The sequence below is a fragment of the Ursus americanus genome, chromosome 25, assembly GCF_024610735.1.
Source record: "Ursus americanus isolate L20-20 chromosome 25, mUrsAme1.1.p, whole genome shotgun sequence".
Classification (NCBI taxonomy): Eukaryota; Metazoa; Chordata; class Mammalia; order Carnivora; family Ursidae; genus Ursus; species Ursus americanus.
Window position 1 is genome coordinate 43,351,175 of NC_142151.1, and position 14,715 is coordinate 43,365,889.

Below are 14,715 nucleotides of genomic sequence, written 5' to 3' on the forward strand. Positions count from 1 at the left end.
AGAAGAAGCCATGACTGAGGTCCCACTCTGGACAGGGCACAGCACTGCTCCCTGGATTCCAGAGAAGTCACTGTGGTGCCTCACCGATGGAACTTGCTGTGCCTCCCCTGTGCCCAGGACAGCAGCCTCTGCCCTTGGCAGGTCCCTGGGTGGGGGTGGTGGAGTCTAGGAGGTAATCTCTCCCATTGGCAGTGTGATCCAGAAGGAGAAGCCAGAGTCCTAGTGATGTTAGCTTGGCAAGTTTATTGAAAACCCAGCAATGCAGAGAACAGTACAAACAGGCACCCCGCCCCACCCCAGATCTCCCTGGAGCTTGCAGTCAGAAACCCTCCTGCAGCAGACAGGGTCGGGCCTCCTTCACACCACACAGGGGCAGGGTCCATGCAGCAGAGCAGAGCTCAAGCTCCATCTGCGGCCCCCACCCCTGCCTTGTGCACCCACATGCACATTTAACCAATAGTGCAGGAAGAGAAGCTGCAAGGACATTTGCCACTCAGAGAAGAACCATCTCAGGGGACTCAGGGATCCCTTGGGCCACCAGGGACCGTGGATCCTTACGGGTGAGGAAGAGAAGGAAAGAACCTTCTCCTGCCAGGAAAAGGAAGAAGGAAGCAAAAGGCAGTGGGCTAAAGATGCCTGCAGTGTGGACAGTCAACTCTCCATTGTCCAAATTAATCCAAAGCCCTGGGTGGTGGTGGTGCCCAAGCACATTCTTTCTGGCTTTGGACTGTTGCTTTTCCCCCCGGGGCACTGGTTTGTGTTAACTGTATGGAATGTGAATTTCTGCAGGCAGTTCAACTGAATGGTGAAGAGTGATCCAAAGAGTGGAAATGTGGAGTCAGGGAGAAGCCAGTCTACTGGGGCTGCAGACAGAGCGTCTAGGTGGTGAAAAAATCCCCCCCACCCCAAGAACAGGGGCCAGGCAGATCAATCCCTGGGGAGAGGTGTTGCCTTCCTGACAAGTGCGGTAGCTGGATCCCCCTCTGGCCCAGAGTCCAGACGCCTCTGGGACAGAAGCCGGTGGCATTGAGATGGCTCTTCCCTGGGCAGTGGCTGGCTGGCGTTGGCCTCTCAGTACTTGGTCCGATGAGAGGTGGTGGTGGACACAAAGCGGACGCTGGAGCTGCGGCTGCTTCGGCCTCCGCTGCAGCTGCTGAAGCCCCCCTCGGTGGGGAGTGGGCAGGGGACGCTGGGGGCACAGGCCTCTCCCATGAGCACCGAGCCCCCCCGGGAGCCTGTGCTCAGCAGGTCTCCGCTGGCCTTGATGACCCGCGTCCCACTCAGGCTGGAGACACAGGTGCCGCCGGACCGGATGCCACTGCTGCCCGAGAAAGTGACTCCACAACGGGAGAGGGTAGAGCTGGGGACCAGGGACTCAGGCCCACACACTATACCGCCCCGGGAGCTGCTCACGGCTGCGGGAAGGAGAGGAAACTGTCAGCTAGGCAGGCTGCCCACACCTGGGGTCCCACCCTCCATGCTCCCCGCTGGCAGCAGGAGAGGAGCGGACAGACTGGTGGCAGCAGGGCAAGTGGTCCCTATTGCCTACACAGACAACACCCACTTTTCCCTTCTCTTGTCTGGGTGACTCAAAGGACGTGGCTCCACTAAAGTTAAACATTCAGATGAAAATAGAAGAATTCAGCCAATTCCCCAGATCGCGTATAGTCATATATGACTGTTGTTTATATATAGCTGAAGTTAGGCTGGGCGGTGAGCTGGATTACCCAGGGAACTGGAACAGTATCTCCTATAAAGCCTTGGGGCTTCTCTCTCCTCACATTATATCATGCTCCTCGGGGGGTCCCCACATTGTCCCTCCAAAAGTTCTCTCCCGACCCACCGATGTCTCTGCTCTGTAGCCCTCTGGTACCCACTGGGCATACCTCCATACCCCAGGATGCCAATCCCACTAAAGCTTGCTTAGACCAGCCCTGTCTGTGGAGGCCCCCCCACTTCCTTCTCCTTTTACCAGAATCCTGTCTATCATCTGTGACCTCCACTCAAGCTTGACCTCTTGCAGAAAGCTACCCCCTGCTGCGTCCGCCTCTCTGAGGGCAGGTCATTGAGGACGAGTAGCTCTGACGGCCTGACCCGCCCAGTGTGGCACTCGGCTCCACCATACATCTGTGTAGATTTGTACTTTTGGATCAGAAATCTGGGTTTGAATTGTGTCACTGACTGGCTTTGGGACTTCTGGTAAACCACATATTTTCTCTGAGTGAGCATAAAGGGGGTGCTAATGCTTAGTCTTCTCCTCAGGGCTTTGAGGGTTGGGTTGACAATGGATAGGACTCATTTCAAGAAGATTATAATTCTAGATAGCAGGGGCTAGTCTTGCCTTCTTTGTGCCTACTCCCCCCCCCCCGCAGTGCCCAGCATAATCCCCCTCATGCCTTGGGTGCAACAATATTTTGTCTGGCAGAAGAAGCAGGGAAACTTCTGCTCATCCTTGTCCCATCCCCTGCCATGGGTGTGGGGGTGACTCCTTGACACAGGTCCTTTGTCCCTGAAGGATAAGGCCACTCAAAGGAAAAAGGCTGACTCTCTTCTGGAACCCTCTCCCACCTATTCGGCCCTGCAAACCTTTGTGATTGCTTTCTCTGGGGAAGGCAGGCTCTGGGGAGATCTCAGACATCAGTTAAGGGATGCTCCCAGTCCCGGGGTTAGATGGTCCTTGTGCCGCTGACTGTCATGGCCAGCCCAGCATGGGCTCTTGATCCCAATGTGAGCCTGAGTTTAAAAGGAATTTGCAGAGCCCCAGGAGAGAAATGGGAATAGGAAAAAACTTAAGTTTCTTACATATGTTTACTGGTCCAACACCTTCGCAGATCCTGGGGAGAGAAAGAAATAAGTGAGTTCACAAGCAGTGTTGTTCCCTGAGAAGCTGCTTGCTATCAGAAGGGCTTTCTTGGCAGAGTGGACTGGTGGTTCTTACCCCTAGCTTACAAGCATCCTGGGAGCTTTGAAAAAACACATGTTCTTAGACTCTGCCCCAAAACTACTGAGTCAAAATATTTGAGGAAATGTGGTTTTATTATTATTTTTAAACAGATAACCTATCATGCAAAACATCCCATGACTGGTGCAGCCTGGCTACAAACTCAAATTTTGGAGGCAAAAATCTAGAACCATCTTCTAATTTCCTGGCAAGGGCAACCTGAGTAATGCTTGCAGAGAAGATACTGCTACCTCTAGAGATTGCTCAAGCTGGCAATTCTTCACCTGGTCCCCTCCCCCATTTAGTCGGTCTAGATGCTAAGTCTGACCTCACTCCTTCCCCTGCAATGAGAGCTCTCACCGGATCTCCTCGCCCTCCAGCAGGCGCCTGTAGGTGGCGATCTCGATGTCCAGGGCCAGCTTGATGTTCATCAGCTCCTGGTACTCACGCAGCTGCCGGGCCATGTCCTGCTTGGCCTGCTGCAGGGCGGCCTCCAGATCCGCCAGCTTGCATTTGGCATCTTTGAGGGCCGCCTCGCCCCGCTGCTCTGCCTCAGCCACTGCGCCCTCCAGCTTGGCTCGCTGCAGGAAGGGCGGCATGTAGGTGGGCTTTGGCTGGGACTTGGGGATCCCTGGTTGGGGCTAGAAACACAGCCCCCTCTCCTCCCTCTGTGGCTTTCTCTCCTCTCCCTTGCCTACCTGAGCCTTGGCATGCTCGATCTCTGCCTTCAGTCTCTGGATCAGGCGGGTCAGCTCATTGATCTCATCCCGTGTGTTGCGCAGGTTGTCACAGTGTTGGCCAGCTGTCACCCGCATCTCCTCATACTGTGGTCATGTTATGACAGTCCAAAGTTTGAGTGAAGACCACAGCCCCAACTGAGTTGGGAGACTTTGACCTCCACTGGGTCCACTCTATTGTACCTGAGTCTTACTCTAGGGCTGCCTACACCCCTTCCTCAGCCTCCCACTCCCCTTCCCACCTTGGTCTGGTACCAGGCCTCAGCATCAGCCCGACTACGCCTGGCGACCTCTTCATACTGGGCCTTGATTTCGTCAATGATTCCATCAATGTTCAGGTCCCGGCTGTTGTCCATCTTCACGACGACCGATGTCTCTGAGATGTGTGACTGCAGCAACTGGATTTCCTGTGTTGGAGCATCAGCAAGACAATTGGGCTCAGAGTCCCATCAGTGGCCAGGACTGTGCCACAAGGGCCCCAGAAGTGGCTTCAGAAGCAGAGAACATTGTTCATTTGTTCAGAGCAAAGTGATGGAGTTGACCATCCAAACCGAGGACAAAGAAAAAGACATAAACCAAGAACCACTTCATTTTGAATTTAAGCCCTTGTTATATACTTGAAGACACCCCTTTAACTTCTTATTTGCTTAGGTGAATATGTGGGGACTAAGCACTTGGCAGAGGGGAGTGAGAGCCATGTTAGGGTTGAAACTTTTCTCTGGGTTATCCACAAAGTGGCTGTGCTGGTCATGGATCATGGAGAGTTGATAATATTCTAGAATATGGTGGTCTAGGAATTTCTATATCTCAAGTCCTTAATAAAACCAGGGGCTTGGAACTGGCCTGTAAGACTCCAGAGGGAGCTTTCTGATGCTTTTCCACTCAGAGCCAGACATTAGCTCTGGCTGGCTCTGTACCAGACCAAATAGACCACTTACAAAGCAAAAGATAACTAATTCATTTAGCTAATTAGGTCAGACACAGTTTTTCTTACATGTACTAGCAAGTCAGTTTTCTATAGTCTTCTGATTGGTAGAGAGGAAGTGCCACTCTTAGACCCCAGTCTTTGGATTGGCCAACGAGGAGCTGGATCATAGATCCAAGGAGTTTATTCATGGACCTGCTGAGAAGCCTGCTTGCTTACCTTCCTTTCTTCACTTTTAGATACATCGACATATAGAGGATAGTAGATTGGAATGAGAAGAAGACGTACGATACTAAATGTTAGAAATTATGTCAGTCCCGATGAAGCCCCCCCGGAGTTCAGGCCAAGGACTGATCTCCTTGTTTGGCTCAGAGGGGATGAAAGCTTACCGCCATGTATAGGGTTTTCAGAAAGTCAATTTCCTGAGTTAGGGTATCCACATTGGTTTCTAGATCAGACTTATTTAAGAAAACTGTATCCACATCCTGCATAAAAGAGAGAAGGGGAAAACGGTCATTACTTGTGGACTCTTTAAACTTGGCAGGGTCTGGAGATGGATGGGAAGATCAAGCCAATCCCCACAGGGCCAGGCCAGGCTTTGGAACAAGTGGGAGAGTGCTTGGAATGCAGTTATTGACTATTGTTCTTCTCCCTACCACAACATGAAAATTCTCCTGGGGGCTGCTGGACATTTTTGAATGTATATTTATAGGCAAGGAGAATATGGATAATCTAAGACTCTTTTTTTTTAAATCTAAGACTGATAAAAGGTCATCTCTTCAGACCTCTGCTCTCATGAAGACCCAATCCTAAATAATCTGAGGCCAAAGCAGAACTCCAAAGGGAACCTGTTATGGCCTTAGAGGTTCTACTCTGAGTGGCCCCAGACTCCATGGGGCTGCCTGGACATTTTCAGCTGGGGGGTGGGGGGTTGGGTTTTGTCTCGGGAACATTTTCTTGTCTGGAGGAGAAGCTTGCTTGGACCTGTTGCTCTCCCTTACCTTCTTCAGAGCGACAAACTCATTCTCAGCATTGGCCCGGAATCCCACCTCCTCTTCGTACCTGGATGATAAGGATTGAGAAGGTGAGTTCTCATTCTGAACTGAGATGGAATTACTCCTAACTCCCCAGTGAGCCTCTTAAGACATCTGTGCTACATCCAGGAACATGGGTCCCCGTTGCCACCTACATATTCTCATCCACTTTGTCTCATCTTTTGTATCTTTTACGAGCCTGTGGCCCTCAGTTTTTCCAAATCCCTTTTACTTTCTCAAATTAGACTTGGGATCTGAAAATGTGGACCATTGCTATGCTTCTCTGCTAGAAAAGACTTGGAGTCATTGCACTTGAACATAGAGAAAGTAGGACCCAACTCATTGCTGAACCTCAGCATTATTCTCAAAACCAGAGGGCTCCTTTTTCTGGAGTCCTCTGTCCATCTCCACAGACAAGACTAGGGACAAACCATGTCCAATTCAAGACTTCTTTTTACTCAGGACCCACAGAGGGTCCCTTACATATCATGCCCCTACTCCTATCTCTAGGCTGAGTATTGAAACCAGCATTCAACCCTGATCCCTCCAGCTGCTGTTATCTGAGCTTGGCAGCTGATTTGGGAACCAACCCTGCCTGTTCTCAGTCTATGCAGTCCAGATGCCACTTACTTCTTCTTGAAACCCTCAAGGACATCCTGCATGTGATTCCTCTCAGCCTCAAACCGGGCCCGGTCACTGTTTGCTATGTCCAGCTGCCTCCGCAGGTTGGTGATATAATTCTCAAAGAGGGGCTCCAGGTTGCTCCTGGCACATTTCTGCTCTTGGAGGAAGGTCCACTTGGTCTCTAGGAGCTTATTCTGCTGTTCCAGGAACCGCACCTAAATCCACAGGGGCAAAGAAATGGCACCTGAAGAGCTTGATACAGTCACCTACATGTCAACCAGTTCTTCAGGTGGCCAGAGATGACTCTCAGCTCCATGTTGACATTGTCCTCTTGTCTGTTGACTTTCATTCCTCCTCTAACTCAGTAGAAGCTGGAGGAAAAGGTCTGTGACCCCCTTCTCATGCTCAGCCAGGCTCAGCAGCAAACAGAAGCTTTTGAACCAAAGCGCTTCAGTACCATTTCCCCTCTACCCTGCAGGAAAGGTGTAAGCCAGTCCACTGGGAAGTTGGAAAATTTGATTCTACCTGAGCTGGGATTTGCCTATATTTAAAAACTGATTGGCCATCCCTCACAGGGAATGAGGATCAGAATAAAATATATTGGGGTGGGATAAGACATTAGGAGGTGCGAATTCTCAGGTCATAAGTCATATCCACTATCCCAGATACTCCATCAGCTGAGAATTGTACAGCTGAAGGAGAACTTGGATCATTGGCTTCACCCCCTCATTTCAGAGATAAGGAAACTGAAGCTCACAGAGGTGAGTTTCCATTCCCAGATATAGAGGATTCCCACTCCACGGAGACATGGTTTGTGGGATGTCAGTTCCACATCAGTTTCTCTCACCAATCTGAAGATCACGACTTCCCGTGGTGGTTTCCTACTATTTCCCTCAATATAGGCAACTCAGCTGAATCTGGGTACCCCATGTGAGGAGTTTGCATTCTTTCTTCTGTGCAAAAATTACTCAGTTCCATTCTCTACTTTCCTGAGCCTGAACAGGTGTGGTTACCCAGCCTCAGAAATTACAACAATCTCAAAAAGAGCATGAAGATCTCAAAGGATAAAACTCTTTAAAGATGTGGCTAACATCTGGCCAAATTCCTAATGTTTCTAGCCTGTTTGGTAGGTATTTCTAAGTGACTAGGTGGTAGGTCTTAGTTCGTCCAGATGCCCTCAGATTTGGCTGGATGCTCCTCTTCCCTCTGGAAGACACAACCACTGTCTTAGTCTATCTCACCATGCAGCATTTCTTCAGGTTTGTCCTTGTTTTGCAGCAGAGTGACCCAGAAATCATACTGACCCTGAAGGATGTGGGTCAAGGCTGATGCCTCAGGCCTGGGCTATTTCTTCTTAAGGGAGAGGACACCCCACTGCATTTTAGCTCTCACCATCCCAGACCCAGAAATTGAGCTGTCATAGGTACCTTGTCAATGAAGGAGGCAAACTTGTTGTTGAGGGTCTTGATTTGCTCCTTCTCATCCTTCTTCACCCTCTGGGCATTGGGATCAATCTCCAGGTTGAGGGGGGTCAGCAAGCTCTGGTTAACAGTCACTGCTGTGATAGATGGGGCTGCTGGGACTCCAACTCCTCCAACTCTGTAGCCAAAGCCATAGCCCAGGCCACTGCCAGCTCCAAATCCCAGACCCACACAACTGCTGGGCCCAAAGCCCAGACCAGCACCGCTACCATCACCAAAGCCAAAGGCCATCCCACTGCCAGCACCAAAGCCAACTCCACAGCGGATGGGACGAGGGCCTCCAGCTGCTATCCGGGGTGAGCACGATCCAAAAGCCACGACGCTCCGACTACCAAAGTTGCCAAGGCCCCGGAAGCTGGGCCCACTCCTGCAGGAGACAGAGCTGGCCCGGAAGCGGTTCAGGTTCTGGGGGTTCACTGCGGAGCAAGAGCTGAAGTTGCCCATGCGGCACGCAGAGCTGACTCGGTAGGAGCGGCAAGACATGATGGCTTCCTGGGTGAAGAGCGGGATTGCAGAGTGGGGCGAGCTGGAGCTGGGAGTCCTTCTGAGGCTAGTGGATCCCTTTCCCCCTTTTATGTGTCTGGGGATCTGAGGATTGGCCCCATAAAAATGCAAAAAATCCATTTGGATGCATTTATGAGCTTGGGTAGTTAGCAGAAACTCTTCATGCCTGTAACCTTGTTAATAATGAGCTAATCTCAGACACACCTGTTCTCCTCAGGATCAGGACTATAACATCAAACCTATAAACATTAAAAACACATAAACACATAAACATTATGGTCCTATTTTTCCCCACAAGTCCACCACAATTGCCATTATGGGGACATAAATTTGCTTTGGTCATAAATCCAATAGACTTTTTCACTGCAAGTGTGGCGAACCACCAGGAAGTTAGGACGGCAACACCTCCAGCAAAAGGCTCAAAAGAGGTGCATCCATACAGATATAACCCCTGAAATAGATGAGGGTGTGTGTGGGGGGGATGCGGAAGAGACAGGGTCTGCACAGCTCTGAGTAAGAAGTGATATGGCGAGAATACAGTTTATTGCATCTCTAGATGGATTAAACAGTTCAAAAGCCTTTTGCACTGTCTTATCTGTCTTCCATGCTCTGGTTTGGCTGTTTACGTAAGAGTTGAATCTTCAGTAAAGCTCATTTGGGTTAGTATAGACGCACGTCTGATTTGAGACACTCAGAAGAGATTAATTCATGAATTCATTACTTCATTCAACAATTATCAGCTGCCTACTCTGTCCCAGGCAGTGTGCTTGGTGCTGAGGGTACAGAGATAAAAAGACAGTCTCTACGTTGGGGGAAGATTTATCTTAAGGACTTCCGCCAGTCAATACTTCCGTGGCATAATTTGAGGCCAAAGCATGCCAACGCTTTGATCATGTACCTGTGTGCAAAGTTAATCACATGATTTTGAATCCCCAAAACACACATTAGAGTTGATCTATAGGCTTGTGTGAAGGTTTCTTGTGTTACTGATGAACCTTTGGTTAGGATAGAGAGACACAAAGTAATGTGCATCTGGCCTATGGCCATACCACCCTGAAAGCATCTATCTTGGAAGCTAAGCAGGGTTGGGCCTGGTTAGTACTTGGATGGGAGACAAAGTAATAAGCATCCAGATGGAGAAGTTCTTAGCAACTGGATATTATCATTGTTACCAATATTGTAGATATTTCAGGACCCAGAGACAGGTGTTTGCCTTTTCTATTCTAGTGTGTGACATGGTTCATCCTACCTGTCCTGTGCTTGGTGGAACTTGTACTTGACTGGATGCTTGGGATCCTTTGGGGTGCTTGGGATTCTACTTGGAAGGCGTGTGTGCTTTTGACCTGAGCTATCCAGCTTGGGTATTTACTCTTTTCTTCCTTTCCAATCTCTACAGCGTTTATTTCCTTTCGTCTTACTGCATTAGCTAGGACTTCCAGGATGGTGTTGAAAAGCAGTGGTGAGAGGGGACTTCTTGGCCTTATTTTTAATTTTAGTGCGAAAGCTTCAAGTTTCTCACCAAAAGTAGGATGTTAGTTGTATGTTCTTTGTTGATGTTCTTTATCAAATTGAGGATGTTTCCCTCTGTTCCTAGTTCACCACTATTTTCCATAGAGCCAGCTATCCGGTGTATGACTAAAGAGAGAAGCAGGAAAGTAATAATGAGAGAATCCTTCTTGTGAAGATTGCCGGTGATGTCCGTGCTGCTAACTGCTGTGGTCTGTCCTCAGCCCTCACTTAGCGTCTCAGCACTATCTGACATAGTCAATCATTCCCCTTTCCTTGAAATGCTTTCTTCTTTTAGTTTCCAGATGCCATGCTGTTCTGATTTTCTCGCCATATTACTGGCAGCTTCTTTTCTGTTTTCTTAGCCAGTTTCTCCTCATATCCCCAACCTCTACATACTGCGGCATCCTTGGACCCAGTCTTTGTACCTGTTCACATCTTTATCTACACTCATTCCCTTGGTGACATCATACAGTCACACGTCTTTAAATACCGTTTATCCACACTGATGACTGCCAAGGCATATTGGTCTGGTGAACATCCCTTCCGTTCTCCACATGTATATTTTAATCAACATCTTTATTTGGGTATCAAAGAGGCATCTCAACCTTAATGTATCCGAAACTGTTTTCCCAATTGTTCCTGCTAAAAAAGGTTCCTCTTGCAAGGTTCACTATCCCTACAGTAGCTCAGGCCAAAAATCTGGGAGTCATCCTTGGTTCCTCTGTTTTTTCATATCCCACGTTCAATGCATTGGCAAATCGTCCCTTCAGAATGTATGTGGGCTCCTACTCCCTCTTACCACCCCACTGCTGCCATGTTGCCCAAGCCCATCACTTCCCACAGGGTCCATCGATGTGTCCTCCAGCTAGTCTCCCTTTGTCCCTCAGTCTTTTCTTAACAGCACAGAGTGATCCTTTAACAACATGCTGGAGCCCATCATTTCTAGGTGCTTACGGTTTCCCATCCCACTCAGAGTAAATGACATACAGGACCCTCCACAGTCTGCTCTCCCACGTCCACTGACCTCTTTCCCTCTATCCATCCTAACAGGCTCTAGCCACCCTGACCTCCTGGTTGTCTGTCGAGCAAGCAGGAAAACTCCTGCCTCAGACACTTACCTACCTGCTCTTTTCTCTGCTGGAAACTCCTTTTCCTCAAATAGCTACATGGCCGGCTCCCTCAACTCTTCTAGGTCTTTGCTCATAGGTCACCCCCTATTTACATCTCCCTCCCCCATATCCTCCGTATCCCTCCTCCTCCCCTAGTAGTTGTCACCATCAGAGGTCCTCTCCTGCATGGATTTGCTTGCTTAGCTTCTGTGTTCCCTGGCTGGGATGTAAGCCCCAGGATGCAGACACTTGGTGTGCTTTGTTCTCTGTGCCCTTAGTGCTTGGTAGAGCGGGGCATGTGGAGGGAATGCTATCTTGTTCTGTAGCATGCATGAATACACCTCTAAGATTCAGAGCAGGAGGAAAAAGGGGTGAAAGGAGCAGGAAGTGAAAAGAAGAGGCATTCGAACATTTGGTTTTGGAGCTACATCATGAAGAGGAGACTCCAGGCTCCGCAACGGATAGCCGTGGCCCCGAGGGTGCTGCTGGTGCAGAAAGTCAAGTGCGCACTGGGGAGCCAGCACAGTTTGCCCTCCAGGCCCGCCTCTTGCACTGTGAGTCTGGCTGCTTGGAGGAAAGGGCCAGGCAAGGGGATCCAGGAGGTTGGGAAGGCGACTGGCGGACCCTTGGGGAGGTGAAAAGGGAAGGAGCGACATCCAGAACACCAACGAGGGTGCCAGGCCGACAACAGAGACTTGACATTGCCCTTGGAGTCAGATGGAACTGGGTTCAGTCCCAGTTTGCCACCTGCCAGCGGATGACCTTGGATGGTGGGGCACCAGGGGCAGGGCAGGACAGGGCTCTGTTCTGGGTGCTTGTCGGTACAGAACTTAAAAACGATAATACGACAGACTGAAAGTCAGTTGACTTTTTATTATCACGGTGCACCAGCCATTCTGAACAGTGGGAGGCAGCAAGCATGCCTCCTACGTGGGGTACCGGTGACCTGCGGACGTCCCTTAACCTGTCTAAGCCTCAGTTTCCTCACCTGTAAGATGGGACTGACACTGCCTTCTCCTTCACAGTACCATAGGGATAAGTGTGAAAGTGTCTGGGGTGATGCTGTGGCGGCTGGTGTGGCCACGGCCATCCATTTCCCCCCCTCGCTCTCCTCCCTCCCTCCCTCTCTCTGCCCCTCCCCTCTCTTTGGCACAAGCCTCCCTTCCCTTCTAGGCGGGCACCCCAGTTCCTGCTCAGCACCCGCCTCCTCCCACACCACAGCGGTGCTTTCATCACCCACCAACCGCTCTGGGGCTGTCCCGAGTCCCTGCTTCCCAGGCGGGGCAGTTGTGACCAGTCAAGCATAACTCCCGTTCTGGGATGAACTGTCCCCATCAGCAGTTTCTAGTTCTGAGGCATCATTTCGCCAGACGATGCATAACACAAGCCTCAGCCATTTTTCCGCGGGTGGCACGGAGGGAGCGGGGAGGGGTTGCCCTGGAAATGCTGGGCTTTTGCTGCCCGGACAGTTTCTTCTTCCTGCTGTGGGTCAGGCTGGCTGGAATCGGACATCTGGGGGCCGGGCTCCCCGAGATGCTGTCTGTGCCCTGGGGGGAGGCAGAAGTGCTGACGGGGGACGGTGGGGAGAGGCGCCGTCCTGGTTGGCTAAGCAGGGTCTGGGAACCCTGGGCGTGCCAGGGCTGTGTGTGTGTGTGTGTGTGTGTGTGTGTGTGTGTGTGTGTGCACCCGCGCGCGCGTGCGTGTGTGTGTGTGTGTGTGTGTGTGTGTGTGTGTGAGGGGAGACAGGGAAATCCCAGGTGCCGAGGCTTTGCTAAAAGCCGCCTTCTTCAGAGCGTTTCCGTTTTGCCTGAAGACAAGTTTGTGCTGGAAAGAGACACTGACGGGGAGGTGCGCATGCTGGGACCTGCCGCTGTGGGAAGAGAAGCTCAGGAGTCCCCCAGCAGAAAGAGGGGGACGGTGGGGAGAAGCTGAGCCCACCCCGACCTAGGCCCTCCACCCGTCTGCCCTCTCAGATTGAGGGCTCTTAGATGGAAGCTAATACCCCCCTCCCCCGGGACAGATAAAGTGCCCCCTCTTGTTTGGGGATCCCCTCTCTTCCAGGCAGGATGGCTGTTTTCAGGTGGGACCCAGATTCCTCCCCTGGCCCCTGTGGCTGTCACCTGTCCAGAGTGACAACGAAGCTCCTCGAAGGTACACGGTCAGGTTGCTGCCACACCCTTGCTGGCGCTGATGGGGGCCTGGCGTTACGTTTAGATGCCGGCCTGGCTGCGGCCCAGCTGTCTCCCTGCCATTGGACACGGTGATCCTGTGCCCCCTCCTCCGGTCATAGCGCCGCTTTGGAAGCCATTGTCCCCAGGCCAAGCCCTGGCTAGAGAGTAGCAGTGGTGGGTACAGCTGGGGCCACCAAGGGGACTGGGATGAGCAAGGCGTCCTGGCAAGACAAGGGCCTCCGGGGGAAGAGGCAGAGGGCCCCTGAGGGAGGGGCAGTGGGGCCAGGAAGGGCCTCCTGCAAAGAGAGGCCCCAGGTGAGAAGAGCAACAAGGAAATGGGAGATATTCTGGGGAGACAGAGAGACGAGGTGCTCCATTGTCCCCAGGCCCCTTGGGGCTGCTCCCTCCTGCCCTCACTGGGGTGCCCTGGAGGGGCCCAGGAGTTGGATTCCTGAGGCCCAGTGGAATACAATGAAGCTCTGACTTCCTTCCTGAGGGCAGGGTTCCGAGGCCGACCCTCTCTGGATCCTAGCTCCCTGCCCTGGGCAGGCCCAGGCAGGAGCTCAGGGGAGGTTTGCCTGGGTGAATGGAATGTGCCGCCGGTCACCACTGGGAGGCACTTTTGTCCCATCTGCCTTGAGCCAGCTCCAGGTGGGGAGGAAGGGAGAATGGGGCATCGCTGCTCGGCAATGAAGGAGATCTCCTGGTGGATGTTCTAGAGGGGGCTCGCCCAGGCCTCCGAGCTCACCGTCCAGGACTGAGCTTGGGTCCCCCCACTACTGGGGGCGAGTTTTGCCTAGTGGGCTGTTCAGACAGCCTCCTCTCTCCTGGGCCTGTGCACTCTGAATAGAAAGTCCTAAAGGGATGGTCGTCATGCCTGAGGCCTCCTCACAGGGCGGGTGGGGAATCTCCCCTCCCCCTTCTCCTTTAATCCGGGGCCTGTTCCCTGGGCCTGCGGTAGCCATCTGTGGGCTGGAGGTGGGCGGTCTATTGAAATCTCTGTTTCTGCGGACTCCAGGGCCTAGCGTCCTGGTGGTTCCCAGAACTTTGCATATTCATCAACCAGGAGCTTAGCTGGCTCGAGGGCCATGTCCAGAGTGACAGGGCTGTAGGTGGGAACTGAGGCTGGGAGGCCTTGCTCTTCCGCCCCCTCCTTCCCTCTGTGTGGCTGTGTGGTCCTGGATTCCAGACTCTCACCGGCACGGGCACAGGACCCTCTGGCTCACGGTTGCAACCGGGTCCTATGGCCGCTCTCTGTTGAATGTTTTGAGGAAGCGGCAGAATGTCTTCCAAAGTGGTTGCACCATTTTACAGTCTCTGCTGTGGGCCCTAGGTCCTGTGTCTCTTCTGTCTGCGGAGTAACTCCACCTCGACCGTTCATCCTTGTCACCAGCCCCTGGGTGGCCTGACCCAAAGCAGGTGCTTGATAAATATATATTGAATGAATGAAAAAGTGAATAAATGGCTCCTTTTGAATATACTGCTGTAGATTTCCTCCCAGACTCTATCCTCACCACCTTCTCCGTGAACCTCTCTCTCTGACCCCCTTTCCGGGCGTAATCATTAGTTGCCTCTTCTTGTTGCTCCCACGTTCTCTGCCTCTCATTATCTATGACTCCTCTGGGAGGCCAAGAGTCCCTCCGGGGTTAGAGAGGGTCTTAGTCACCTCTGTATCACCAG

At 51.8% G+C, this 14,715-nt stretch overlaps 1 protein-coding gene across 1 annotated transcript; it reads right to left on the bottom strand.

Annotated features, from left to right (window-relative positions):
• Positions 1-1,071: 1,071 nt before the first annotated feature.
• Positions 1,072-8,225, bottom strand: KRT84 (keratin 84). Its single transcript, XM_045800988.2, has 9 exons — positions 7,689-8,225; positions 6,268-6,476; positions 5,605-5,665; positions 4,993-5,088; positions 3,921-4,085; positions 3,640-3,765; positions 3,302-3,522; positions 2,803-2,834; positions 1,072-1,415 (listed from the first exon to the last, which is right to left on the bottom strand). Exons 1-9 carry the CDS (start codon positions 8,223-8,225, stop codon positions 1,072-1,074), a joined length of 1,791 nt encoding a protein of 596 aa, XP_045656944.2.
• Positions 8,226-14,715: the final 6,490 nt, after the last annotated feature.